Source organism: Dicentrarchus labrax, unplaced genomic scaffold, assembly GCF_905237075.1.
Source record: "Dicentrarchus labrax unplaced genomic scaffold, dlabrax2021, whole genome shotgun sequence".
NCBI classification, from domain to species: Eukaryota; Metazoa; Chordata; class Actinopteri; family Moronidae; genus Dicentrarchus; species Dicentrarchus labrax.
In genome coordinates, this window is record NW_026136711.1 from 26,364 (window position 1) to 52,500 (window position 26,137).

The 26,137-nt window shown below is 44.0% G+C and overlaps 1 protein-coding gene and 1 long non-coding RNA gene across 4 annotated transcripts in view; one reads left to right on the forward strand and one right to left on the reverse strand.

Annotated features, from left to right (window-relative positions):
* Positions 1 to 26,137, forward strand: part of pik3c2b (phosphatidylinositol-4-phosphate 3-kinase, catalytic subunit type 2 beta) — a 34,648-nt gene that overhangs the window by 2,343 nt on the left and 6,168 nt on the right. Inside the window, exons 2-28 of the mRNA XM_051413991.1 lie at positions 2,373 to 3,221; positions 8,253 to 8,353; positions 8,549 to 8,709; positions 8,864 to 8,984; positions 9,302 to 9,413; positions 9,551 to 9,630; positions 9,713 to 9,776; positions 9,857 to 10,003; positions 10,151 to 10,184; positions 10,272 to 10,467; positions 11,745 to 11,867; positions 11,969 to 12,136; positions 15,616 to 15,730; positions 16,327 to 16,469; positions 17,288 to 17,476; positions 17,555 to 17,648; positions 17,933 to 18,027; positions 18,112 to 18,292; positions 19,105 to 19,212; positions 19,635 to 19,727; positions 21,319 to 21,448; positions 21,538 to 21,674; positions 21,793 to 21,962; positions 22,199 to 22,355; positions 22,445 to 22,554; positions 23,043 to 23,238; positions 25,571 to 25,695. Coding sequence (XP_051269951.1) covers positions 2,442 to 3,221; positions 8,253 to 8,353; positions 8,549 to 8,709; positions 8,864 to 8,984; positions 9,302 to 9,413; positions 9,551 to 9,630; positions 9,713 to 9,776; positions 9,857 to 10,003; positions 10,151 to 10,184; positions 10,272 to 10,467; positions 11,745 to 11,867; positions 11,969 to 12,136; positions 15,616 to 15,730; positions 16,327 to 16,469; positions 17,288 to 17,476; positions 17,555 to 17,648; positions 17,933 to 18,027; positions 18,112 to 18,292; positions 19,105 to 19,212; positions 19,635 to 19,727; positions 21,319 to 21,448; positions 21,538 to 21,674; positions 21,793 to 21,962; positions 22,199 to 22,355; positions 22,445 to 22,554; positions 23,043 to 23,238; positions 25,571 to 25,695 — 4,130 coding nt within the window. The 5' untranslated portion in view covers positions 2,373 to 2,441. The remainder of the gene's footprint in view (positions 1 to 2,372; positions 3,222 to 8,252; positions 8,354 to 8,548; positions 8,710 to 8,863; positions 8,985 to 9,301; positions 9,414 to 9,550; positions 9,631 to 9,712; positions 9,777 to 9,856; positions 10,004 to 10,150; positions 10,185 to 10,271; positions 10,468 to 11,744; positions 11,868 to 11,968; positions 12,137 to 15,615; positions 15,731 to 16,326; positions 16,470 to 17,287; positions 17,477 to 17,554; positions 17,649 to 17,932; positions 18,028 to 18,111; positions 18,293 to 19,104; positions 19,213 to 19,634; positions 19,728 to 21,318; positions 21,449 to 21,537; positions 21,675 to 21,792; positions 21,963 to 22,198; positions 22,356 to 22,444; positions 22,555 to 23,042; positions 23,239 to 25,570; positions 25,696 to 26,137) is intronic.
* Positions 19,974 to 21,287, reverse strand: LOC127371277 (uncharacterized). 3 transcript variants are annotated; one of them, XR_007886384.1, is made up of 3 exons: positions 21,151 to 21,287; positions 20,342 to 21,110; positions 19,974 to 20,071 (listed from the first exon to the last, which is right to left on the reverse strand). It is a non-coding gene; the product is annotated as an uncharacterized LOC127371277 (long non-coding RNA). The 3 variants fall into 3 exon arrangements; XR_007886385.1 differs by having other exon boundaries at positions 20,342 to 20,820; positions 21,021 to 21,287; XR_007886383.1 differs by having other exon boundaries at positions 20,342 to 20,640; positions 20,771 to 21,287.

Consider the following 26,137-nt stretch of genomic DNA (forward strand, 5'->3'; position numbering starts at 1 on the left):
TTGTCATAACTCCTCCTTGTGATGGTTCACAGCAGACTGTCGGTAGCGGTCCTGAAAACATCCCAGAAACACGCCTGAAGAACCTCCACAGCTTCACTGGTCCACTGCTGGTCCTCACAACAGGTCCACTGCTGGTCCTCACAACAGGTCCACTGCTGGTCCTCACAACAGGTCCACTGCTGGTCCTCACAACAGGTCCACTGCTGGTCCTCACTACAGGTCCACTGCTGGTCCTCACTACAGGTCCACTGCTGGTCCTCACTACAGGTCCACTGCTGGTCCTCAAACAGGTCCAGTACTGGTCCTCAAACAGGTCCACTGCTGGTCCTCACAGCAGGTCCAGTACTGGTCCTCAAACAGGTCCACTGCTGGTCCTCACAGCAGGTCCACAGAGCTTTAATGTGGACCGCGAGGTGGTCAGAGAGGCCCAGTGCGACCTGCTGACTGGACTGTAACAGTGATCCACAATATTCTCCTCTCTGGTTTTTACACACACATTTAATGTGTTTGGGGAGTTTGTGGATGAGATTTGTTAAAGTCACCAATACTGGATCCATGGTGGAACATAAACCCATCATCTTCTTCATCATCACTGTCAGAGAGTTTATACACTGATTAATGATTATAGATTATTGATGGAAAGGGTCAGTGTGTGTTCTTTGTCTGCTCTGGTTGAAAGGCTCTGTGGTGGGGGAGGGTCTGTGGGGGTCTGTGGGGGTCTGTGGGGGCCTCCTCTTGTTCTGCTGATGTGTTTGTGGAACAATATGTTTGTAACAGGGCTGATTATTGGTAATCAATCAGAGAATAACTGATATCGTTTGCAGTCAAACTGATGTTAGAATAAGACTGTTTACACTGTGGAAGTGGGACACAGCTGGTTTCTAGGTTCATTACCCTCCCCGGGGGTGGGGGGTGGGGGGGGATGGTCATGGTCTCCCAACCCCATCATCTCCCTCCCCCCGACGAGCTCCAGCCAATCAGAGCAGTCTCTCTCCAGCAGCAGACAGGAAGCAGAGAACCAGTAGTTACCATGGTAACAACAGCGGCACTCGCACAGAGTTCAGCTGGTTCAATATCTGATCCACCAACCAATTCTATTGATCAGTATACAGTGTATCTTTATGGATGATATTGATCAGTATACACTGTATCTTTATGGATGATATTGATCAGAATACACTGTATCTTTATGGATTATTGATCAGTATACACTGTATCTTTATGGATGATATTGATCAGTATACACTGTATCTGACAGTCAGACCTATTTAGGTGATATTGATCATATTATCTTTATGGATGATATTGATCAGTGTACACTGTATCTTATGGATGATTTGCCTGTATTGACAGTCAGACTGTGGACAAATGACGGCCTTTAGCTCGTGTTTCTAGAGTTACGTGTTGTTACGAACACGTTAGGAATTGTTAAAATGTGATATTTCTTAAAGGGAGTTTGGTGCAGAACAGCTTTCCTGTTCCACTAACAGTAGTTGTTTGTTCCACTAACAGTAGTTGTTGTTGTTTGTTCCACTAACAGTAGTTGTGGTTTGTTCCACTAACAGTAGTTGTTGTTGTTTGTTCCACTAACAGTAGTTGTTGTTGTTTGTTCCACTAACATTAGTTGTGGTTTGTTCCACTAACAGTTGTTGTTGTTTGTTCCACTAACAGTTGTTGTTTGTTCCACTGACAGACTCAGGTTGTTATTGTCAGTGTCTGACAGCATTATGGAAAGGATCCCTACAGAGATAGACCTTTAGTTTAACCACAAACAGCCGTAATATCAGTATCACTCTCCACCAGACTCCAGAGACAGAAACACTCATTTTACCTTCAGATCATTGTAACTTCATTCAAAGTGGACAGAAACAAAATAAAACTCTGCAGTATATTATACTTTATATGAGATTGTAAATGTCTAGTGTTTCAGTTATTTTGTCCACCCCCTCAGAACATTATTAATTGTTCAGCTCTAAAGAGAGTGTTTCTCATTGCTAAGCGGCTCAGGTCTCAGCTGGTTCTTCCACTTCCTGATGGTGTTTGTGTTTCCTTCCTCCCTCCGCACTCGCCTGCAGGGTTGTTGGTCAGATCCTGAGCGAGGCTGTTAATATGTGGTGATGCTCTCAGAACTCTCTTGTAAAATACTGGTTTTAAGATTTAAAGTCATAAAGCTGCAAATGTGTGTTGTATAATGACTCAATAAATGACCTTGTGAGTCGTCTATAACTGAAGATATTGATTTATCTTCTTCCATTAAAACAATATGAAACTATTGTATCTGTCTCTCTGACTATCTGTCTCTCTGACTGTCTGTCCCTGAACTTACTGACCTCTGGACTGTCTTTCTCTGTCTGTCTCTCTGTTCTCTGCAGCTCCATGAGTCCTCTCTGGTTCTCATAGTCCAGCTCGCTCTCTTCCGGCTCCTCTCACTCCTCCTCATCATGTCGGCGGCTCAGACCCAAAAGGAGGGCGGCGAGGCAGGCTGGGGCTGTCTGGAGGCTCTGGGTCTCAGCCAGAAGGAGCTGGTCCTGGCCGAGGCCCTACAGATGGAGTATGACGCCCTCTCCAGACTCAAACAGGACAAGAGTGGTATGGAGACCAGCCAGAACCCTGGTCCCGGTGCTCCCAGCCAAACCCGCTCCAAAACCCCGAACTCCACCATTGAACGCTCCCGACCCATCCCTAGCAGGCCCAGTCCTGCTGCGGGCCTTCTGAGTTGCCTCTCTGGGTCTGACCCCTCCCTGAACCAGCCTGGAGGGTCACAGTCTCCCCAACCCATCCCAGCTAGGGCTCCCCCTCCCGTCAAAGAGTCCCTGTACATCCTGGACAGTCCAGAGGTCAGTAAGTTCAGGGACTGCTCTGGCTCTGGCCTTGGGGACTCTCTTCCAGATGACGTCCCCCCTGCCATACCCCCGAGAAACCCCATCACCCCATCGTCAGGGTCAGAGAACCCCTTCCTGCCCTCTCGAGGGTCCACCGTCCCCCGCGACGTGAACCTGTTCACGCCCGATGTGGATCAGCCCAAAGTGGAGCTCAACTATGACAACATCAACGAGTCGTTGTCTCGGCTCAACGGGAGCCGTCCGGAGCCCCGAGGTCGGAGGGACCAATCGGGGAAGCCCGTGGCCCGGAGTAAGACCCTCCCCCCTCAAGTCCCGCCTAGGACGTACGTACCCGTTCCCAAGAGCAACAAGAACCAGCGGCGGGTGTCTGCAGACCCGGTAAGAACCTGTGGATTTATCCTGTTACCTGTGTGATATAATTATTATGTCTCTTTTAAAGAAGTTTGGTGGAAATAAATCCTTAATTCACTGATGTAGATGATAAAAACAGCAGTTTCAGTCGGAGCAGACCAGCTATGGAAACAAACCACAGAGAGGCTGCGATACAACACAGGCAGAGGGAGAGAGACACCATGTGACTCTGTGTCTGTATATAGAGAATAGCATTTAATGTTCATTATCTCATATATAACCTTTATCAAATAATTCTCCAGTATTATTAGCACCAATTACTTACTGGAGAGTTTTTGTAAATAATTAAATAAATTAAAGCTGCAAGCAGCGTTGAGCGGGACCTCGCACTCCACACAACTCAGGGCATGCTGCGGCCGCATCACGTGCCGTCGTAACACGTATGGACCACAACATGAAAATCTCACGTAAATCAGCTCAAAATCGCCACGCAGCGCTTACTTCCTGTTGCCAGTAGGTGGCACTATCACTATGTCTGAATGTTGTCATGTAGACATGTTCAAGGCGAGACTGTTATCAAACACGTGAAGTTTCATTGTGATTGGACCACGTACTCTGAAGTTATGAGGACGTGTTCAGGGCAAAACTGTTTCAGAATATATGAAGTTTATTGGAGATTGGACATTGCACACTGAAGTTATGAGTACTATTTTATGGCGAATCTGCCACAGACACGCCGTTCAACGTACAGTCTCAAATAGCACAACTTTTAATCAGCACCATTTTTTGACTGTACTGACCAATTTTGAAGCATATCCGATAAATTCCCTAGGAGGAGTTTGTTCAAATAAAACGCGAAAAGTTCGCCGAAAGTGAAAATCAAAATCAAAATGGCCGATTTCCTGTGGGGTTTCGTGTTTGGGTCCAAGAGGCTTTTTTCTACGTCCCGGCATGTTACACGTGCCTACTGAGTTTTGTACATATCGGTGAAACGTGGCGCCGGGGCTGCTGTTTTTATCCTGTAGGGGGCGCTACAAACACGACAAACACGATTTTTGGTATGTGAGCTACAGGCAGCACTCTACACGTGCCCTGTGAATTTTATATTCATAACTATTACAGTCTCCGCACAGTGATTTACCATGCCACCAGAGCGCCACCTAGTGGCGGATTGTTGACACATTTTTTAGAGAGCCTCAGGGAGCCATGGGGAAGCATCGTACCAAGTTTCATCTTAATCACACATAACGTTGTAGAGATATAAACTTCTTCATTTATTGGCCTGAAATTGTGCACGATGCTTAAGGAAGACATGTGGAACTATGGACCCAAGTTTGGTGTCAATAGGACATACCAATGTGGAGAAATGGTCTGTTCCTTTTTTGATGAAAAATCCATAGGAAGTGTCAATTTTATAACGTGCTGGTTTTTTGAAATGTCAAAATTCTGTTAATCACTTTTTTATTATGAGGGTCCTCAGATGCTACGTGAAAACTTTTGTGCGAATCGGACAAAGTGTGTAAGAGGAACACGAAAAAATAGCTTAAGGACATTTCGTGCTCTAACGAAAGAAATTATAGGCGGAAGTGGGCGGGGCCTATATAGGAAGATTCAGCTCCATTCACCGAACGCGTGGATACAAGGTTTTTGAATGTGCGACAAACTATGCAGAAGTTATTAGCCTAAACGCACTTTTTATGATAATAGCGCCACCTAGCGGCCAACCTGAAAGTGACGCATAGAATATAACATTTTTCACGAGGCCTGACCACTTTGCCAAATAAAATTGAGTTTTTCGTGTATGTTCAGGGGGGCAAAAACGCAGTTGAAGTGGCCTAAAAATAATAATAGGTAAGAAATCGAGCAAAAACAATAGGGACCTCCAGCGGTCGCTGGCTCAGTCCCTAATTATTGGAGATATTTTACTGATCATAGTGTTCATCATAGTGACTGGATCGGTCAGAGCCTTAAATAACCTTTATTTACAGCATCAATGTGAGCAGTGAGTCTCCAAACAGGAAGCAGTGTGTGAGGGTGAAACCGCGTATCTTTGCATGTGTTGTCAGCAGCAGTCAGACAAGTTGGACCAGTTCAACAGAAACAGCACTGGTCACCAGCGAGGACAGTGTCAGTCACTAGAGCCCTACCAATGTATCAATCTGCCAATATTGGCCGGTCACAGACATATCAGTATCGTATCGGTATCGTATCCCTGTATATGTGATCACATATGATAAAATATATCTGCTGGTATATAATGCAGTGCGATGCATGTGGTGTGAAACTCTCCTGTAAACACCCACTTAGGTGTTTTCTGTGCGGCTCATTCGACCTCTGCTCTGGTCGAATGATGAATTAAAGCTGAGCACAGTGATGAACACACAGTTTGGGTCAGGGGTCCCTTGTTCAAGATAAGTCTCAGATTTTTGATGGAGCTCCATGATGTGCTTAAAAAGTCATCTTGTGATTGAGTAAAATCATGATGATGATCAGTCTGTAGTTGCCTCATCATAGTGCTGCTGTCACACACTTGGCTTTATATCAAACAGTTGTAGCTTCCTGGGGTTGCATTTTGCACTGGGCCATATCGAGAGTACACGTTTTTATCACGAATGCATCACACTCTGCACAACTGCGTCAAACTGCACCAAACTGCATCAAACTGTAACAAACTGCATCAAACTGTGTCAAACTGCGCACAGTGCATCAAACTGCGTCAAACTGCGCACAGTGCATCAAACTAAATCAAACTGTCACACTGTGTCAAACTGCGCACGCTGCATCAAACTGCGTCAAACTGAACAAAACTGCATCAGCCGCGTCAAACTGAACGAACTGCATCAGCCGCGTCACACTGTGTCAAACTGCGTCACACTGTGTCAAACTGCGTCACACTGCACCAAACTGCATCAAACTGTAACAAACTGCATCAAACTGCGCACAGTGCATCAAACTGAATCAAACTGTCACTCTGTGTCAAACTGTGCACACTGCATCAAACTGTGTCACACTGCGTCAAACTGCATCAAACTGCGTCACACTGCGTCAAACTGCATCAAACTTCGTCACACTGTCAAACTGCATCAAACTGCGCCACACTGTGTCAAACTGCATCAAACTGTAACAAACTGCGTCAAACTGCATCAAACTTCGTCACACTGCATCAAACTGCATCAAACTGCGCCACACTGCATCAAACTGCGCATACTGCACCAAACTGCGTCAAACTGCATCAAACTGTCACACTGTGTCAAACTGCACCAAACTGCATCAAACTGCACCACACTGCATCAAACTGCGTCACACTTTATCAAACTGCATCACACTGCTTCCCACTGCGTCAAACTGCGTCCCACTGCGTCCCACTGTGTCATACTGCATCCCACTGCATCCCACTACATCAAACTGCGTCAAACTGAACGAAACTGCATCGACCGTGTCAAACTGCACCAAACTGCGTCCCACTGCACCAAACTGCATCAAACTGTAACAAACTGCATCAAACTGCGTCAAACTGCGCACAGTGCATCAAACTGCGCCACACTGCGTCAAACTGAACAAAACTTCATCAGCCGCGTCAAATGAACAAGGCACAGCCCTCAAACTGAATCAAACTGCAAACTGCTTCAAACTGCGTCAAACTGAATCAGACTGCGTCAAACCATCAAACTGCGTCACACTGTGTCACACTGCATCAAACTGTAACAAACTGCATCAAACTGAACAAACTGCGTCACACTGCATCAAACTGCATCATACTGCACCAAACTGCGTCACACTGCATCAAACTGCATCAAACTGTAACAAACTGCGTCACACTGCATCAAACTGTGTCAAACTGCACCAAACGCCAAACTGCATCAAACTGTCACACTGCATCAAACTGCACCACACTGCATCAAACTGCGTCACACTTTATGAAACTGCATCACACTGCTTCCCACTGCGTCCCACTGTGTCATACTGCATCCCACTGCATCCCACTACATCAAACTGCGTCAAACTGAACGAAACTGCATCGACCGTGTCAAACTGCACCAAACTGCGTCCCACTGCACCAAACTGCATCAAACTGTAACAAACTGCATCAAACTGCGTCAAACTGCGCACAGTGCATCAAACTGCGCCACACTGCGTCAAACTGAACAAAACTTCATCAGCCGCGTCAAACTGAACGAAACAGCATCAGCCGCGTCAAACTGAATCAAACTGCGTCAAACTGCTTCAAACTGCGTCAAACTGAATCAGACTGCGTCAAACTGCATCAAACTGCGTCACACTGTGTCACACTGCATCAAACTGTAACAAACTGCGTCACACTGCATCAAACTGCATCAAACTGTAACAAACTGCGTCACACTGCATCAAACTGCATCAAACTGTAACAAACTGCGTCACACTGCATCAAACTGCATCAAACTGCATCAAACTGCGTCACACTGCATCAAACTGCATCAAACTGTAACAAACTGCGTCACACTGCATCAAACTGCATCAAACTGCATCAAACTGCGTCACACTGCATCAAACTGCACCAAACTGCATCAAATTGCGTCACACTGCACCAAACTGCATCAAACTGTGTCACTCTGTGTCAAACTGCGCACACTGCACCAAACTGCGTCACACTGTCACGCTGCACCAAACTGCATCAGACTGCATCAAACTGCATCACACTGTCAAACTGCACCAAACTGCATCAAATTGCATCACACTGCACCAAACTGTATCAAACTGTAACAAACTGCATCAAACTGCATCAAACTGCATCAATCTGCGTCCCACTGCACCAAACTGCATCAAACTGCATCAAACTGCGTCATACTGCATCAAACTGCATCAAACTGCGTAACAATGTGTCAAACTGCGCCAAACTGCATCAAATTGTAACAAACTACACTAAACTGCATTAAATTGCGTCACACAGCATCAAACTGCGTCACACTGTGTCACACTTATGGTCGTGTCAGTCAAGTCTTTTCTTAATAATACATAATTAATAATTGCATCATCAGGTTGTATTTCTGTGCTCTGATTGATTGCCTGTATGATTGACAGGTGTCTCTGGCGTCCAGGATGAACGGGTTTGGATACGAACTCTTCCAGGTGTCTGAGGAGAGAGACGAGGAGGTGGCGGCTTTCTGTCACATGCTGGACGTGTGAGTAACACACACACACACACACACACACACACACACACACACACACACACACACACACACACACACACACAGTAACAGTAACACAGACAGTAACACACATACACAGTAACACGCACACACAGTAACACACAGTAACAGACACACACACACACACACACACACACACAGTAACTGTGTCTCTGTTTTCTGCAGGTTACGTTCGGCGTACCCACACAGCGACCGCTCGAAGAATGCCGGCTTCGTTTGGTCGCCGCCCGTTGGTCAGGAGGAGCTGCATCAGGGTCTCGGGGTCAGTGTGAAGGTCACCATCATCAGCGAGCACTTCAGAGAGCCTCTCACCTTTACCTGTGACGGTAAGACAGGAAGTGACTGCAGCCAGTGACTTCACAGTGAAAGTCAAAGAAAGGAGCACTGTGAGGAAGTGTCACTAATCAACATGAAATAATATAGAATAATAAATATATTTATTATAATCTATAGTTTAAGCTGTAACTCTGTGTGTTTGAGGCTCGTCCACCGTGGACCTGCTGATCTATCAGACTCTGTGCTACGCTCAGGATGATCTGGATCACATGGACGTGGACCACTACCTGCTCAAGGTCTGCGGACACGATGAGTTCCTCAACAAGTAAGAATCTCAAACATGGTCTGAGTGACACCACAGATTTGTAACTCTCTGTGTACTGTACCTCTATTTAACAATGTCAGAACATTCACTCAAAACTCAAATTCTTTGTAATTTGTAATATTTAAATCCAATTGTTTTGTCTTCCTGTTAAAAAAAAACACAACTGGATTGTAATTTATGGAGGCTCTCCACCGCTGTCTGTCTCACAGAGCGGTTGTACAGCAGCTCCACTCTGCATCATCGCATCATCACATCACAGCTGCTGGAGCTGGGATTGAAACAGTAACTCTCTGTCTGTCTGTCTGTCTGTCTGTCAGCTCTCAGACTCTGGCTGGTCTGGAGTTCGTCCAGCAGTGTCTGAAGTTCGACTGGGACGTCCAACTGTTTCTGACCAAGAGATCTGCCATCAACACAGAGCTGGCCCGCACGGTTCGAACACACACAGATATTATTGATTTATGTCTTATTATTGTTGATTACTTGTGTTATTTATATTGTAGATGTGAGATTTGTGTGGTACAAGATTATCGTGCAGAGGAAGAAACATTTTGTGCCGCTAATAACAGAAAGAAGACGATGAGACGTCGTCCACCATGAACCACAGCATCCTGCTGCAGGAGCGTCCAATCAAACAGACCGTCACCAGGTGAGGGGGCAGAGCCTGTACCTCAACACAATAATAATAATAATAATAATAATAATAATAATAATAATTTCTGTCTGATCAGGGAGGCTCTGACTCTGCTGTTGGATACGTTTCATAATGAGGCCGAGTCCTTCCTGCTGTCAGAGGTAACACACACTCACACTCCACTGTCTGTAATATTTCCTACTAAGATCCTTAAAAATAAACCATTTGGGGTTCTCTTAAGGTGGAGCTACCGCTGCATGTGGAGCGTCTCGTCCAATCAGTGAAGGCGCTCTGCAACTCGTTAGCTGCCGTGGAGACGCCTGATGTGACCTTCGCCCTCAACCAGCTCCCAGCATGCCCCTGTCGTCTGCAGCCCAAAGTCCTCAAGGTGAAAGACACTGACAAGAGTCCTCAGATTATCATTTAAAGTTCTTCAGTGATGGATCACATGTTAATGTCCTCTCTGTCTCTCTCTCTGTCTGTCTCTGTCTCTCTCTCTGTCTGTCTCTCTCTCTGTCTCTGTCTGTCCTCCCAGGATGCATCAGTGCTGGCTGTCAGAGAGAACAGAGGTAAGGACACAGCTCAACAATAAACAGTCTGTCACTGATGTCACTGATGTCACTGATGTCACTGATGCTTCGTCTCTTCTTTCACAGAGAAAGTGGTGGAGAAGTTGACGGCGGCCATCTTGGATCTGGTGGAGCTTTACTGCAGCACGTTCAACGCCAACTTCCACACAACGCCACAGAGTCACTGCTGCACGGCACCGGTGCAGGAGGCCGGCCTCGTCACCAACGTGCTGTCCTTCAACGTGTACGCCGCTCACCGCATCCCCATCACCTGGGCCGCCAGGTACAAACACACTCACTCACACAGTCAGTCAGTGTGGGGACCCCTACAGGCTGTATTACAGTCAGTGTGGGGACCCCTACAGGCTGTATTACAGTCAGTGCGGGGACCCCTGCAGGCTGCAGGCTGTATTACAGTCAGTGCGGGGACCCCTGCAGGCTGTATTACAGTCAGTGTGGGGACCCCTACAGGCTGTATTACAGTCAGTGTGGGGACCCCTACAGGCTGCAGGCTGTATTACAGTCAGTGTGGGGACCCCTGCAGGCTGTATTACAGTCAGTGCGGGGACCCCACAGGCTGCAGGCTGTATTACAGTCAGTGTGGGGACCCCTACAGGCTGCAGGCTGTATTACAGTCAGTGTGGGGACCCCTACAGGCTGCAGGCTGTATTACAGTCAGTGTGGGGACCCCTACAGGCTGCAGGCTGTATAACAGTCAGTGTGGGGAGTGTGTGTCTGTGTGTGTGAGTGTGTGTGTGTGTGTGTGTGTGTGTGTGTGTGTGTGTGTGAGTGTTTGTGTGTCTGTGTGTGTGTATTTGTGTGAGTGTGAGTGTTTGTGTGTCTGTGTGTGTTTGTATTTGTGTGAGTGTGTGTGTATTTGTGTGAGTGTGAGTGTGTGAGTGTGTGTGTGTTTGTGAGTGTGTGTGTGTGTGTGTGTGTATGCGTGTGTGTGTGTAGAGCTGGAATGTAACTAAGTACATTTACTCGAGTATAACGCTGAGGGACTTCTGTTTTCGTCCAACTTTTTATTTCTGCTCCACATCTCGGAGGTTAATCTGGTGACAGTTTGTTTTTTCATATTAAAAGAGAAAATAATTATAAAAAATAAATTATTATAATAATTTTAACACATAGATTAACACAGTTATCAAAAACTCTCCAACCCTGCAGATTAATATCTGTTGCTGTGACTGTGTCAGTATGAAGATGATGTTGGCAGTGAAATAAACATGAGTAAAATATATAAAACACATTTAAAGCTCCTGTATGTAATGCTCATTAAACTGTAGTTAACAGCTCCACCATTTATAAACTAATGTTAGCTAGTGTTGCCCACTGTTGACACTCGGAGCATAAAGGTCACAACCTTTGACCCTCATCCCTATATAGAGACACATAGAGATCAGTCCACAGGCAGCAGAGGAACAAAGCTACACTACAACCTGTTCACTAATCAATACACTGATCAATAATCTGATGTCTGAAAACTTTAAATGTAAACAATAATAGCTGGTGATCAGATTCTTCATCGTGTCCCTGTCCTACTCTCTCATTGGTCAGTTACGAGGGTTTCTTCCTGTCCTGCTCTCTGAGTCATGGAGGGGCGGAGCTCTGCGCGCCGCAGCACACCAGCAAACAGTCAGTCAGCAAATACCTGTTCCACCTGGTGGTGTGGGACCAGAGGTACGTACCCTCACCTGGTGACATCACAGCCTCACCTGGTGACATCACAGCCTCATCCTCACCTGTCTCCCCCTGTCTCTCCCGTCTCCCCCCTGCCTCAGGGTTTGCTTCCCGGTGCAGATCAACCAGCTGCCCAGAGAGTCTCAGTTGACGGTGACCCTGTACGCCAGCTCTCTGCCGCCCCCCGGAGGAACAGAGGAGAAGGGGAAGCAGCGGCGCAGCATCGAGGCTCTGGGCTGGGTCACCATGCCACTCTTCAACTTCAGACAGTGAGTCACATGACCCAACTCAACCAATCAGTGAGCCGGGCTAGCTGTTTATGCTAAGCTGGCAAACTAGATGATGAAATATGAAATATGAAAATGGGTACACACATAGATCATGTCCTGATGTACAAAAAAGCTTGTTGGACCCAAACCCAACAGGAAGTCAGCCATATTGGATTTCATGTTCATTTTAGGTGATTTACTCCTCCTCGAGAATTGATCAGATAAAAAGATCGGAAAGGTTAGCAAAATCTTGAGTTTTCGTTGAGCAGCATTCCTGAGGAGAGGTGTCAAAATTCGATGTAAACAGGAAGTTGTTGTAACTTGAGTGTACCCAAATGACATGTTTAACACTCAGTCATATCGCCACCTGCTGGCAACAGGAAGTAAACCTCGTGTGACAGCCTTTACTGGATTTACCTGTAATAAGTGGCAGTCAGCTAGCGCCACACGGTGGACACAGGAAGTGACATCTTTCTCCTTTTTCACAGACTCGACAACCTCTGTTCATGTTCGTTGTTTTCATTATTAGCAGTGTAGCATTAATATTATTATCACCTGACTATTCTCTTTTTATTTTTACTCTTAATCTGTTTTAGGTTCCTGTGTAACATCTGTACAGTCCTCACTCTGGATTATTAACAACAATAAAGACATGACAACATTAACTGAGTGACTAAATATCAGACAGCCGATCAATATTGATTTTAGGTCAGAGAAAACCAGGAAATTTAGACACTAGTTTCATGATAATGTACATTATATACATTATATATGTAAATTATATATACAGTATGCATTATATACATTATGTAAATTATATATACACAGTATACATTATATACATTATATGTACATTATATACATTATATATACAGTATACATTATATACACTGTATACATTATATACACTGTATATATTATATGTACATTATATATACGTATACATTATGTACATTATATATACAGTATACATTATAAACCTTATGTACATTATATATACAGTATACATTATGTACATTATATATACAGTATACATTATATACACAGTATACATGATATACACCATATACATTATGTACATTATATGTACATTATATATACGTATACATTATGTACATTATATATATACAGTATACATTATATACATTATGTACATTATATATACAGTATACATTATATACACTATGTACATTATATATACAGTATACATTATATACACTATGTACATTATATATACAGTATACATTATGTACATTATATATACAGTATACATTATATACACCATATACATTATGTACATTATATGTACATTATATATACGTATACATTATGTACATTATATATACAGTATACATTATATACATTATGTACATTATATATACAGTATACATTATATACACCATATACACTATGTACATTATATACACAGTATACATTATGTACATTATATATACAGTATACATTATATACATTATATATACAGTATACATTATATACACCATATACATTATGTACATTATATATACAGTATACATTATATACATTATGTACATTATATATACAGTATACATTATAAACGTTATGTACATTATATACACCATATACATTATGTACATTATATGTACATTATATATACACGTATACATTATGTACATTATATATGTACATTATATATACACACAGTATACATTATATACATTATGTACATTATACGTACATTATATACACAGTACAGTATACATTATATACATTATGTACATTATATACACTACTCACAAAAAGTTAGGGATATTCCACTTTCGGGTGAAATTTAATAAAAATGTAAAAAGTTGATGCTACAGTGATATTATATCATGAAAGTAGGGCATTTATAATAATAATAATACATTTTATTTATAAGCGCTTTTCTAAATACTCAAAGACACTTTACATAAAAACATAAAAGCAGCAAAACAACATCAAATAGTAAAACATTAAAAACACATCAGACTAAGCTAAACATTAAAAGCAATTTTAAAAAGGTGAGTTTTTGTGAGTGATTTGAATGTTGGAAGGTCGGTACAGTCACGGATGTGTTTGGGGAGAGAGTTCCAGAGGGAGGGGGCAGCTACAGAGAACGCTCTAAGTAGAGAAGTTCAAATTAAGATCACCTGGAAAGGTTATAGTACATTTTATGTACATTCTGAAATTTTATCCGAAAGCCAAATATCCCTAACTTTTTGTGAGTAGTGTACACATTATATATGTACATTATATACATTATATATGTACATTATATACACTATATATGTATATTATGTACATTATATACATTATATATGTACATTATATACACTGCATATGTACATTATATACACTCTACATGTACATTATATATACAGTATACATTATATACACTATACGCGTCAACGTCAAATTTTTGCGTCACCGCGACACACACACACACACACACACTTGGGAGACCAAAACATTGCAGAATGGAGGACGAAACAGCAACCTCGTCACAGAATTCCCAATAAAAGCCCCAATAAAAGAAAAAAGTCCTAAAAAAGCAGCTCGCCCTGAATCATCGAAGGTTTGGGAATACTTCAGATTCAGTCCCAAACGTAAAGGTGTGGTTATTGGCGCTCTTTGCTGTGGTGCTGGTGTGGTATGCCAACTCCATTTGGCAATGTGGGAGCATCTGGGGCGGAGGCGCCCCGTTGTCGCTCGTGGAGGAGACGGTGGCAGGTGGGTGCTGGCGTTGGCTGGGTTGGTTTCATGTTTGTGTGGCTCGGGCTCTGCACACTTCGGTGGTGCTGACCGGCTGTCTTGGCTCTCCGTGTGGTTTGTTCGTGCTGGGCTGGTGGCTAACGTTAACGTTGGCTAACTACTGGCGCCTAGACAGCTGTGTTTAACTAACGTTAGTTATCATCTAATGTTGGCTTGAATGGTAGCTGGCTTACGGTAGTAGCTAACGGTGGCTGGTGTGGGCTCTGGCTGCTGGCCTGCCGCGGGCAGGCTGTGGTGGTTGGCTGGTGCCACCGGGGTGCGCGGAGCTCGGGCGGCGAGGTGCGCTGCGCGGGCATGAGATTGAAATGGCCAGCATTGGTGCTTGTTGTTGTTGTTGTTGTTGTTGTTGTTGTTGTTGTCGTCTCCTTCGCGAGTGGGAAAGAGTGCCTTCGTTTCAGAGAAAGAGCTAAGATGCGTTATATATACATTATATATATGTACAATATACATATATACACAGTATACATTATATACATTATATACATTATGTACTATATATTGTATACAGTATACATTCTATACATTATGTACATAATGTATAGAATGTATACATGTTAAAAACATCTGCTGATGAGTCTTTATTATCCTTACAGATCCAGGTTCAGCCTTTATGATGTAATTTCCTCCACAGCAGCAGGAAGTGTGTGGACTGACAGTGTGTGTGTGTGTGTGTGTGTGTGTGTGTGTGTGTGTGTGTGTGCGCGCAGCGTGCTGACGTGTGGCAGGAAGTTACTCGGCCTGTGGCCTTCAGCGCCTGGGAGGAGCGGGAACGCCCGGACGAGCTCGCCGAACTTCAGCCAACCGGACAGCGTGATCCTGCAGGTGAGACAGGAGGTCTCTCTCTCTCTGTTTCCCAGCATGCATTTCTCCTCAGCCAGCAGTGATGGTGGAAGATTTGACTGTTGTTGTGTTGATAAATCCAGTTTAAAGATTTAATAAAAGAGTTGTTTATATTCTACATCAGAATGAACAGGAAGTCAGTTTATTTACAACCTTCACATTAAGAGACATATAACGACGTATAAAATTAAATACAAATACAAAAGTCCTGTGTGTTTGCAAAATGCTGACAAACTATCAGGCTAAGCTACATCAATCATGAGCTGATGGGTAACATTAATGATTGATGTAGATTACCAAACTAGCTAGCTAGTTAGCTAGAGTTTTGCAAACTGCTATATATATATTATATATATATGTATGTTAGCCTAGCATATCGCATATCTAAGTACAGGAAAGGAGGAAGTTGACCTGCGCAACTGTTTGGATGGAGCACAGAGCAGATAGGGACGTGGCTTAGGACAGGTAGCTTGGAAAAAGTTGTCTCCAATTAAATAAGTTAGACCACACTTACTATGAGCTCCTCAGACCTCTAAACATTTTACAATCTGAAACAAACAAATCTGTCTGTCTCTCAGGTGGACTTTCCCACCTCTTCCTTCGAGGTTCGGTTCAGTACTCCTCCTTCAGCAGAGTTCTGTCCTCAGTACGACTTCTCCAGACTGGACACCATCAGTCAGATCCAGCTGCAGGACGTCCTCCACAAGAAGGCCGTCTTCTGGTCAGAGACACACGCATATAAAGGCCTGATAATGATCCTGATCAGTCTGATCAATAATCAATAGTCCCATTATTAAAGCATTAATCAAACTAATACCATCAGACAACCTGATCAGCCTTCAGCAGTTAGCTAGTGTTTCTGTAGTGGAGACTAAACGTTAACAATGATCCATATCAGCAGTTTGAATCCAACTAAAAGCTCCCTGCACCAAACTCCCTTTAAGAAATATCACATTTTAACAATTCCTAACGTGTTCGTAACAACACGTAACTCTAGAAACACGAGCTAAAGGCCGTCATATGTCCACAGTCTGACTGTCAATACAGGATCAATATCATCCATAAAGATACAGTGTATACTGATCAATATCATCCATAAAGATACAGTGTATACTGATCAATATCATCCATAAAGATACAGTGTATACTGATCAATATCATCCATAAAGATACAGTGTATACTGATCAATATCATCCATAAAGATACAGTGTATACTGATCAATATCATCCATAAAGATACAGTGTATACTGATCAATGATCCATAAAGATACAGTGTATACTGATCAATATCATCCATAAAGATACAGTGTATACTGATCAATATCATCCATAAAGATACAGTGTATTCTGATCAATAATCCATACAGATACAGTGTATACTGATCAATATCATCCATACAGATACAGTGTATACTGATCAATATCATCCATAAAGATACAGTGTATACTGATCAATATCATCCTTAAAGATACAGTGTATTCTGATCAATAGAATTGGTTGGATCAGATATTGATCCCTGACCTTCACTGTGAGCAGGCTGACGGTGGAGGACAAGCGTCTGCTGTGGGAGAAGAAAGCTTTCTGTCAGGCGGAGAGTGCGGCTCTGCCTCTGGTTCTGGCCAGCGCCCCCTGCTGGCAGTGGGCCTGCCTGCCCGACATCTACGCCCTGCTGAGGCAGTGGGCCTGCCTGGGTCACCTGGACGCCCTGGGACTTCTCCACGCCTCGTACGTCCCGGCTCACCAAGCTCACCTGTCCGTCTGAGGCTGTGACACCTGAGTGACATCCTCACATGTGTGTTTCAGGTTCCCGGACCAGGAGCTGAGGAGGACGGCGGTTCAGTGGATGGACTCCATCTCAGATCCAGAGCTGCTGGACTTCCTGCCTCAGCTCGTCCAGGTAACGGATGGGCTTTTATTTTCTGAACTGCAGGGAGAACCAGGCTTTTATTTTGTAAACTCCAGAGAGAAGTGGCTTTTATTTTGCCAACTCAACAACCAGGCTGAAACTTCCTGTTTCAATGAATCTCTACACTTTCTGCACGGACTTTTCACATTAAAAGCCTTCCAGTAGCTTTGAATCTACCATGTGTGAGATTATAGTGAGTCACACAGTCTTATTTTATTATATATTGAACAATGGATCAATACTCCTGATCTCCCGTCTGCGTGTTTGTGTCTCAGGCTGTGAAGTACGAGTGTTACCTGGATAGTTCGCTGGTTCGATTCCTCCTACGGAGAGCCATCGGGGACATTCGCATCGCTCACTACCTCTTCTGGTCAGCTGATCTCACGCTCGCACTGACTGTATATAGGCGGTGTTTATGGGTTAATCACTGATCAATACTCTGATTGGCTCCCAGGCTGCTGAAGGACAACCTGCAGGACAGTCAGTTCAGCGCTCGCTATCAGCACCTGCTGGCTGCTCTGCTTTGCTGCGTTGGCCGAGGTCTCCGGGAAGAGTTCGACCGCCAGTGCTGGCTCGTCTCCGTCCTCGCCACGGTGGCGCACAAAGTCCGAGACTCCACGCCGTCCAACAGACAGGTAATACGATTATTGATTATTGATATTGATATGTAATATTCTATAATTAAAATACAGTTTTTGCTTTAATTTTAACATAAAATCTTTATATTGTTTAATTAAAGATATTTACAGTGTAAACAATGATCTATAAATCCAGGTGAACTCTGCTATAATACAATAATCAGACTTACATCTACAGCAGAGTGCTGTTATTATTGGATTGTTATTATTTTAATGTGAATGTTAAAAGTTATAGAAGTGTAATAAAAGTCATTATCTGTGAGATTACAGTAATTATTGCTGTTTACACTGATAACAACTGTATTTGGACAGTTTACCTTATACACTGATAAACAACATTTATTCAACTTCCATCATTATACAACATATCTGTCAGTTCACTAACTAATACATTAAAGTTACACAACTAATACTTTTTTACTGTTAATGTCACTAATTTTACATAATTTTGGAATTATTAACTGTATTAAACTTGAATATAACAGTTTAATCTATTAAATTAACAGTAAATATTTTCTTTAATTACAGCCGGTAAACAAGCAGATTATAAATTGTTTTATTGATTGGTTAATAATTTGGTCTCTGAAATATCAAAAAAGGGTTAGGGTTAAAACGTTTGTTTTGTCCAAAAGTAAAAGTGACAGAACAAACTGAAATGTAAAGTATAATTCATATGTTTATGATTAAATGTTGATTTTTGTTGTGAGCTTCGATACAGTAACAGTCCAGCAGGGGGCAGCACCTGATGTCATATTTATTATTATTGTTGTTGTTGTTGTTGTTGTTATTGTTGGTATTGTGTATGGCAGTGTGTCCTCAGGGACGGTCTGGAGGAGATGAAGCAGTTCTTCTCAGTGAACAGCAGCTGTAGACTTCCTCTCAACCCGGCGCTGCTGGTCACAGGAATCAACATCCAGGTACTGAAACATGTTAGCATCGTAGCTCTGTGGATGCTAACATTAGTCCTCACAGTCTTCCTCTAGCGCCATCAACAGGTCAACATTTGGACCAATAATGAGCAAATTAATGACATTCCCATCAGCCTTAGCTGCACTTTGTCTTTGGCTAATTAGATAAGTTAGTATGCTAACACAGTAAACAACGATGGTTAACATTACACCTGCATGAGCATGTTAGCATTGTGATGTGGTATATACAGGTTGTATATCAGCACTGTCTTCCTGTTGTTACACACTTTAATGTGAAGCCATTAGTGTCCAGTGAGTCCTCACTGCCACAGAGGACATCAGAGTAAGTGGTCCTTCAATGTACACCTGTTCACCGACACGTATACAGGTGGGTGTACAGGTGTAAACATCTCTTCTTCTGTCTCTTATAGTCGTGTTCCTTCTTCAACTCCAACGCTGTTCCTCTCAAACTGTCCTTCCAAAACCTCGACCCTCTGGGAGACAACATCAATGTCATCTTCAAGGTAAAACATCTCACCCGTTCTCACCCGTTCTCACCCGTTCTCACCTGTTCTCACGTGGTCTCACCCGTTCTCACCCGTTCTCACCCGTTCTCACCCGTTCTCACCTGTTCTCACCCGTTCTCACCTGTTCTCACCTGTTCTCACGTGGTCTCACCCGTTCTCACCTGTTCTCACGTGGTCTCACGTGGTCTCACCTGTTCTCACCCGTTCTCACCTGTTCTCACGTGGTCTCACCCGTTCTCACCCGTTCTCACCCGTTCTCACCCATTTTCATCCGTTCTCACCCATTCTCACCTGTTCTCACCCGTTCTCACCTGTTCTAACGTGGTCTCACCCGTTCTCACCTGTTCTCACTTGTTCTCATCCGTTCTCACCTGTTCTCACGTGGTCTCACCCGTTCTCATCCGTTCTCACCCATTCTCACCTGTTCTCACCCGTTCTCACGTGGTCTCACCCATTCTCACCCGTTCTCACGTGGTCTCACCCATTCTCACCTGTTCTCACGTGGTCTCACCCGTTCTCACCTGTTCTCACGTGGTCTCACCCGTTCTCACCTGTTCTCACCCATTTTCATCCGTTCTCACCCGTTCTCACCTGTTCTCACCCGTTCTCACCTGTTCTCACTTGTTCTCATCCACTTCACCTGTTCTCACGTGGTCTCACCCATTCTCATCCGTTCTCACCTGTTCTCACGTGGTCTCACCCGTTCTAACGTGGTCTCACCCGTTCTCACCTGTTCTCACGTGGTCTCACCCGTTCTCATGTGGTCTCACCCGTTCTCACCTGTTCTCACGTGGTCTCACCTGTTCTCACCTGTTCTCACATGGTCTCACCCGTTCTCACCCATTCTCATCCGTTCTTGCCTGTTCTGACACGTTCTCACCCGTTCTCACCCGTTCTCACCCGTTCTCACCTGTTCTCACATGGTCTCACCCGTTCTCACCCATTCTCATCCGTTCTCGCCTGTTCTCACCCGTTCTCACCTGTTCTCACGTGGTCTCACCCGTACTCAAGTGGTCTCACCCGTTCTCACCTGTTCTCACCTGTTCTCACGTGGTCTCACCCGTTCTCACCCGTTCTCATCCGTTCTCACCTGTTCTCACCTGTTCTCACCTGTTCTCACGTGGTCTCACCCGTTCTCACCCGTTCTCACCTGTTCTCACCTGTTCTCACCCGGTCTCACCCGGTCTCACCCGTTCTCTGCTGTTCTCACCCGTTCTCATCAGTTCTCACCTGTTCTCACCTGTTCTCACGTGGTTTCACCCGTTCTCACCCGTTCTCACCCGTTCTCACGTGGTCTCACCCGTTCTCACCCGTTCTCATCTGTTCTCACCTGTTCTCACCCGCTCTCACCTGTTCTCATCCGTTCTCACCTGTTCTCACCTGTTCTCATCCGTTCTCACCTGTTCTCATCCGTTCTCACCTGTTCTCATCCGTTCTCACGTGGTCTCACCCGTTCTCACCCGTTCTCATCTGTTCTCACCTGTTCTCACCCGCTCTCACCTGTTCTCATCCGTTCTCACCTATTCTCACCTGTTCTCATCCGTTCTCACCTGTTCTCACCCGCACCCCGGTTGATGTCTCTGTCCAGTCAGGAGACGACCTGCGGCAGGATATGCTGACTCTACAGGTGATCCGGATCATGAACAAGATCTGGATCCAGGAGGGTCTGGACATGAGAATGGTCATCTTCAAATGTTTCTCCACCGGCAGAGGACGAGGTGAGGACAGTCACAGAGCTGGCAAATAGAACAAAATAAAAAGAAATAAAACAAACTGTGACTGACAGGTGTGTTGTTACTGTTCTCAGGTATGGTGGAGATGATTCCTCACGCTGACACTCTGAGGAAGATCCAGGTTGAACATGGAGTCACTGGGTCCTTTAAAGACCGACCACTGGCTGACTGGTTGCAGAAACACAACCCTACTGACGAGCAGTACGACAAGGTACGCACACCTGTACACATCTGTACACACCTGCACGAACACCTGCACACACCTGCACACACAGTACAGAGCCGTCAGGTTTTTGTCGCTCAACTGTGAACGGTCTCACTGTGTTCAGGCGGTGGAGAACTTCATCTACTCATGTGCCGGCTGCTGTGTGGCGACCTACATCCTGGGAATCTGTGACCGCCACAATGACAACATCATGCTGAAGACCAGTGGTCACATGTTCCACATCGACTTCGGGAAGTTCCTGGGACACGCGCAGATGTTCGGTAATATCAAACGGTGAGTCACGTTATGATATTCCTGTTTACGATGAATGAACCTGTTCAGACAGTGACAGGTAGTTGCAGAGTTAACAGCAGCGTTCCAGTGTAACAGGTGTACAGTAGGCGGAGTCTATGGTGAACACACCTGTTCAGACAGTGCAGGTAATGTAAACAGTGAAATTGAATATAATCTAGGACCAGCTGCAGGTGTGTTGTAACCTGCATGTTCTTTGGGTCATGTGACGTGTGCAGGGACCGCGCCCCCTTTGTGTTTACCTCCGACATGGCATACGTCATCAACGGAGGAGACAAACCGTCCAGTCGCTTCCACGACTTTGTGGATCTGTGCTGCGAGGCGTACAACCTGATCAGGAAACACACACACCTGTTCCTCAACCTGCTGGGCCTGGTGGGTACGACACACACTGCACACAGTCTGCCAGCAATCCCACAATGTACTGCTGCACGAGTAACAGAACAACCTCTGTGTGTGTGCAGATGTTGTCCTGTGGGATCCCGGAACTCTCTGACCTGGAGGACCTGAAGTACGTCTATGACGCGCTGAGACCTCATGAGTCCGAGGCCGACGCCACCATGTACTTCACCAGGTACGCACACACACAGGTACAGACACAGGTTCAGGTACAGGTACAGATGCAGATACAGATACAGGTACAGGTACAGGTACTGGTACAGATACAGGTACAGATACAGGTACAGGTACAGATACAGGTACAGATACAGGTACAGGTACAGGTACAGATATAGATACAGGTACAGATACAGGTACAGGTACAGATACAGGTACAGGTACAGAGGGTTGTTACCTGTGTGAGGATACAGATGACAGAATCTGTTCTTCCTCAGGTGAAACAGGAAAGTTACCACATTTCATCTAAAACAAAACATTTCTGTTCACTTAAAGTTAGCCACTTAGCCTAGATTAGCAAGTTAGCCACTGCTAACATAATTTCAAGCTAAAGTTAGCAGCCTTCCAACCTGTTTCCTGTAATTAAATAATCAGTGTTGGGATAATTAAATATCAAAAACAACCAACCTCCTATCTGACCTCCTATCTGACCTCTCAACTGAGCAGGTTGATCGAGTCCAGTCTTGGCAGTGTCGCCACCAAACTCAACTTCTTCATCCACAATCTGGCTCAGATGAAGTTCGCCTCGTCAGAGGATCGGCCCACACTTTCGTTTGCTCCCAGAGTTCACACGGCAAAGAGCGACGGGCTCATCAGGAACCTCTACATCTGCAGACACATCCGAACAGGCAGCAAAGGATACGTGAGTCCGACTCTGCCAAACACTCCCAAACACTCCCAAACACTCCCAAACACTCCCAAACATTCTCAAACAGTAACAAACACTCCCAAACACTCCCAAACACTCCCAAACATTCCCAAACACTCCCAAACATTCCCAAACATTCCCAAACATTCTCAAACAGTAACAAACACTCACCAACACTCACAAACACTCACAAACATTCCCAAACACTCACAAACACTCACAAACACTCCCAAACACTCCCAAACATTCCCAAACATTCCCAAACAGTAACAAACACTCACAAACACTCCCAAACACTCCCAAACATTCCCAAACACTCCCAAACACTCCCAAACACTCCCAAACATTCTCAAACAGTAACAAACACTCCCAAACACTCCCAAACACTCCCAAACATTCCCAAACACTCCCAAACATTCCCAAACATTCCCAAACATTCCCAAACAGTAACAAACACTCCCAAACACTCACAAACACTCCCAAACACTCCCAAACACTCCCAAACACTCCCAAACATTCCCAAACATTCCCAAACAGTAACAAACACTCCCAAACACTCCCAAACACTCCCAAACATTCCCAAACACTCCCAAACACTCCCAAACACTCCCAAACACTCCCAAACATTCCCAAACATTCCCAAACACTCACAAACACTCCCAAACACTCACAAACATTCCCAAACACTCCCAAACACTCACAAACACTCACAAACACTCACAAACACTCACAAACACTCACAAACATTCCCAAACACTCACAAACACTCACAAACACTCACAAACATTCCCAAACACTCACAAACACTCACAAACACTCACAAACATTCCCAAACACTCCCAAACACTCACAAACACTCACAAACACTCACAAACATTCCCAAACACTCCCAAACACTCACAAACACTCACAAACATTCCCAAACATTCTCAAACAGTAACAAACACTCCCAAACACTCCCAAACATTCCCAAACAGTAACAAACACTCCCAAACACTCCCAAACATTCCCAAACACTCCCAAACATTCCCAAACATTCTCAAACACTCACAAACACTCACAAACACTCACAAACACTCACAAACACTCCCAAACAGTCACAAACACTCCCAAACACTCCCAAACATTCCCAAACATTCCCAAACATTCTCAAACAGTAACAAACACTCCCAAACACTCCCAAACATTCCCAAACAGTAACAAACACTCCCAAACACTCCCAAACACTCACAAACATTCCCAAACACTCCCAAACACTCCCAAACATTCCCAAACACTCCCAAACACTCCCAAACATTCTCAAACAGTAACAAACACTCACAAACACTCACAAACACTCACAAACACTCCCAAACACTCACAAACATTCCCAAACACTCCCAAACACTCCCAAACATTCCCAAACACTCCCAAACATTCCCAAACATTCTCAAACAGTAACAAACACTCACAAACACTCACAAACACTCCCAAACACTCCCAAACACTCACAAACACTCACAAACATTCCCAAACACTCACAAACACTCACAAACACTCACAAACACTCACAAACATTCCCAAACAGTCACAAACATTCCCAAACAGTCACAAACACTCCAGAAAAACCTCCAAACATTCCCAAACAATCACAATCACTCCCAGACACTCCTAAACACCCCCAAACTTTTAGGGACATTTTTCTGACGTTCAGACTGAAAGACGAAGCTTTACATTCTAAAACAGCAGTTGTTCGTCTTGAATTTCAACCTTTATTTAACCCTGTAACACTCACAGTTTGTTTCTGTACTGAAATAATAACAGGAAGAGATCACAAGCACATTGTGTTCTGAGGTCAGTTTAATACCATAAAATAATAATACTGTATTGATATTATCTATTAGGAGCATAGATTCTCTGTGCCAGGGGGCAGCAACCTTTACTGTTACTACATATTTGATATCAATAATGTATCAATAATATATAATAGACAGTCTGTGGCAAAGTGTCTTTACTCTTTGGGGAAGTGAAGACGATCATTAACTGTAATGGGATCAGTTATTTCAGATGTTGAACTGTTCACATGGAACATTTTACACAAACTCAATTCTGTAAGTTAAAAATGATTCCTGATTAAGTATTTTAAGTTTTTTTGTCTTTCACTGTATCACTTAAAATTACTAAAGGACGTTTTTAACTACCAAATTGATTTGGTTTTACTTAAAATTTTAATTAGTTAAAATAATGTTTTGAGTTAAATTAACTTATACAGTATAATCTAAACTTTATAAACAGTTTCCTTTAGTTTCCCTGCTGCTGAGATAAAGTTCTCCTGTGTGTGTTTCAGGCCTTTGTGGTGAAGGTGGAGCGTGACGGCCAGCAGGAGGCGCTGCTGGTCCAGAGGACGTTTGAGGAGTTTCAGGAGCTGCACAGCAAACTGAGACTGATGTTCCCCTCAACCAAACTACCCAGGTATTCAAACTCCAAAACTTTGTTGTCCAAAGTCTGGACATTAGACACATAAAGACATTCATAAGGAACTCATGATCGACAGCGTCACGTTCATAGACATATATACATAGACGCCGCATCGACTGTGGAGCGGCGTGCCTACAGGGCGGCCATCTTTGAACAGGGCTAGCAGAGGCAGCGGTGAATCAACCTACGAAGGACAGAGGAACTCCTCAACCTCAAAGTAGAATTATTCACTGAATTTTGGACCGATTTCCAAACGTATTGATTTGTTAAAAACGTCACACATGTAGCTATGATACAGGGTGCTTGGATATTTTAAAAATGCTGGTTTTACTACCCAAATACAAATTCTACTTAATGTTATCAGCAAACGAGCTTCTGACAGAAGATTTGTGAATGAAAAGATTCCGGACTTCTATACGATATATATCTGATATTG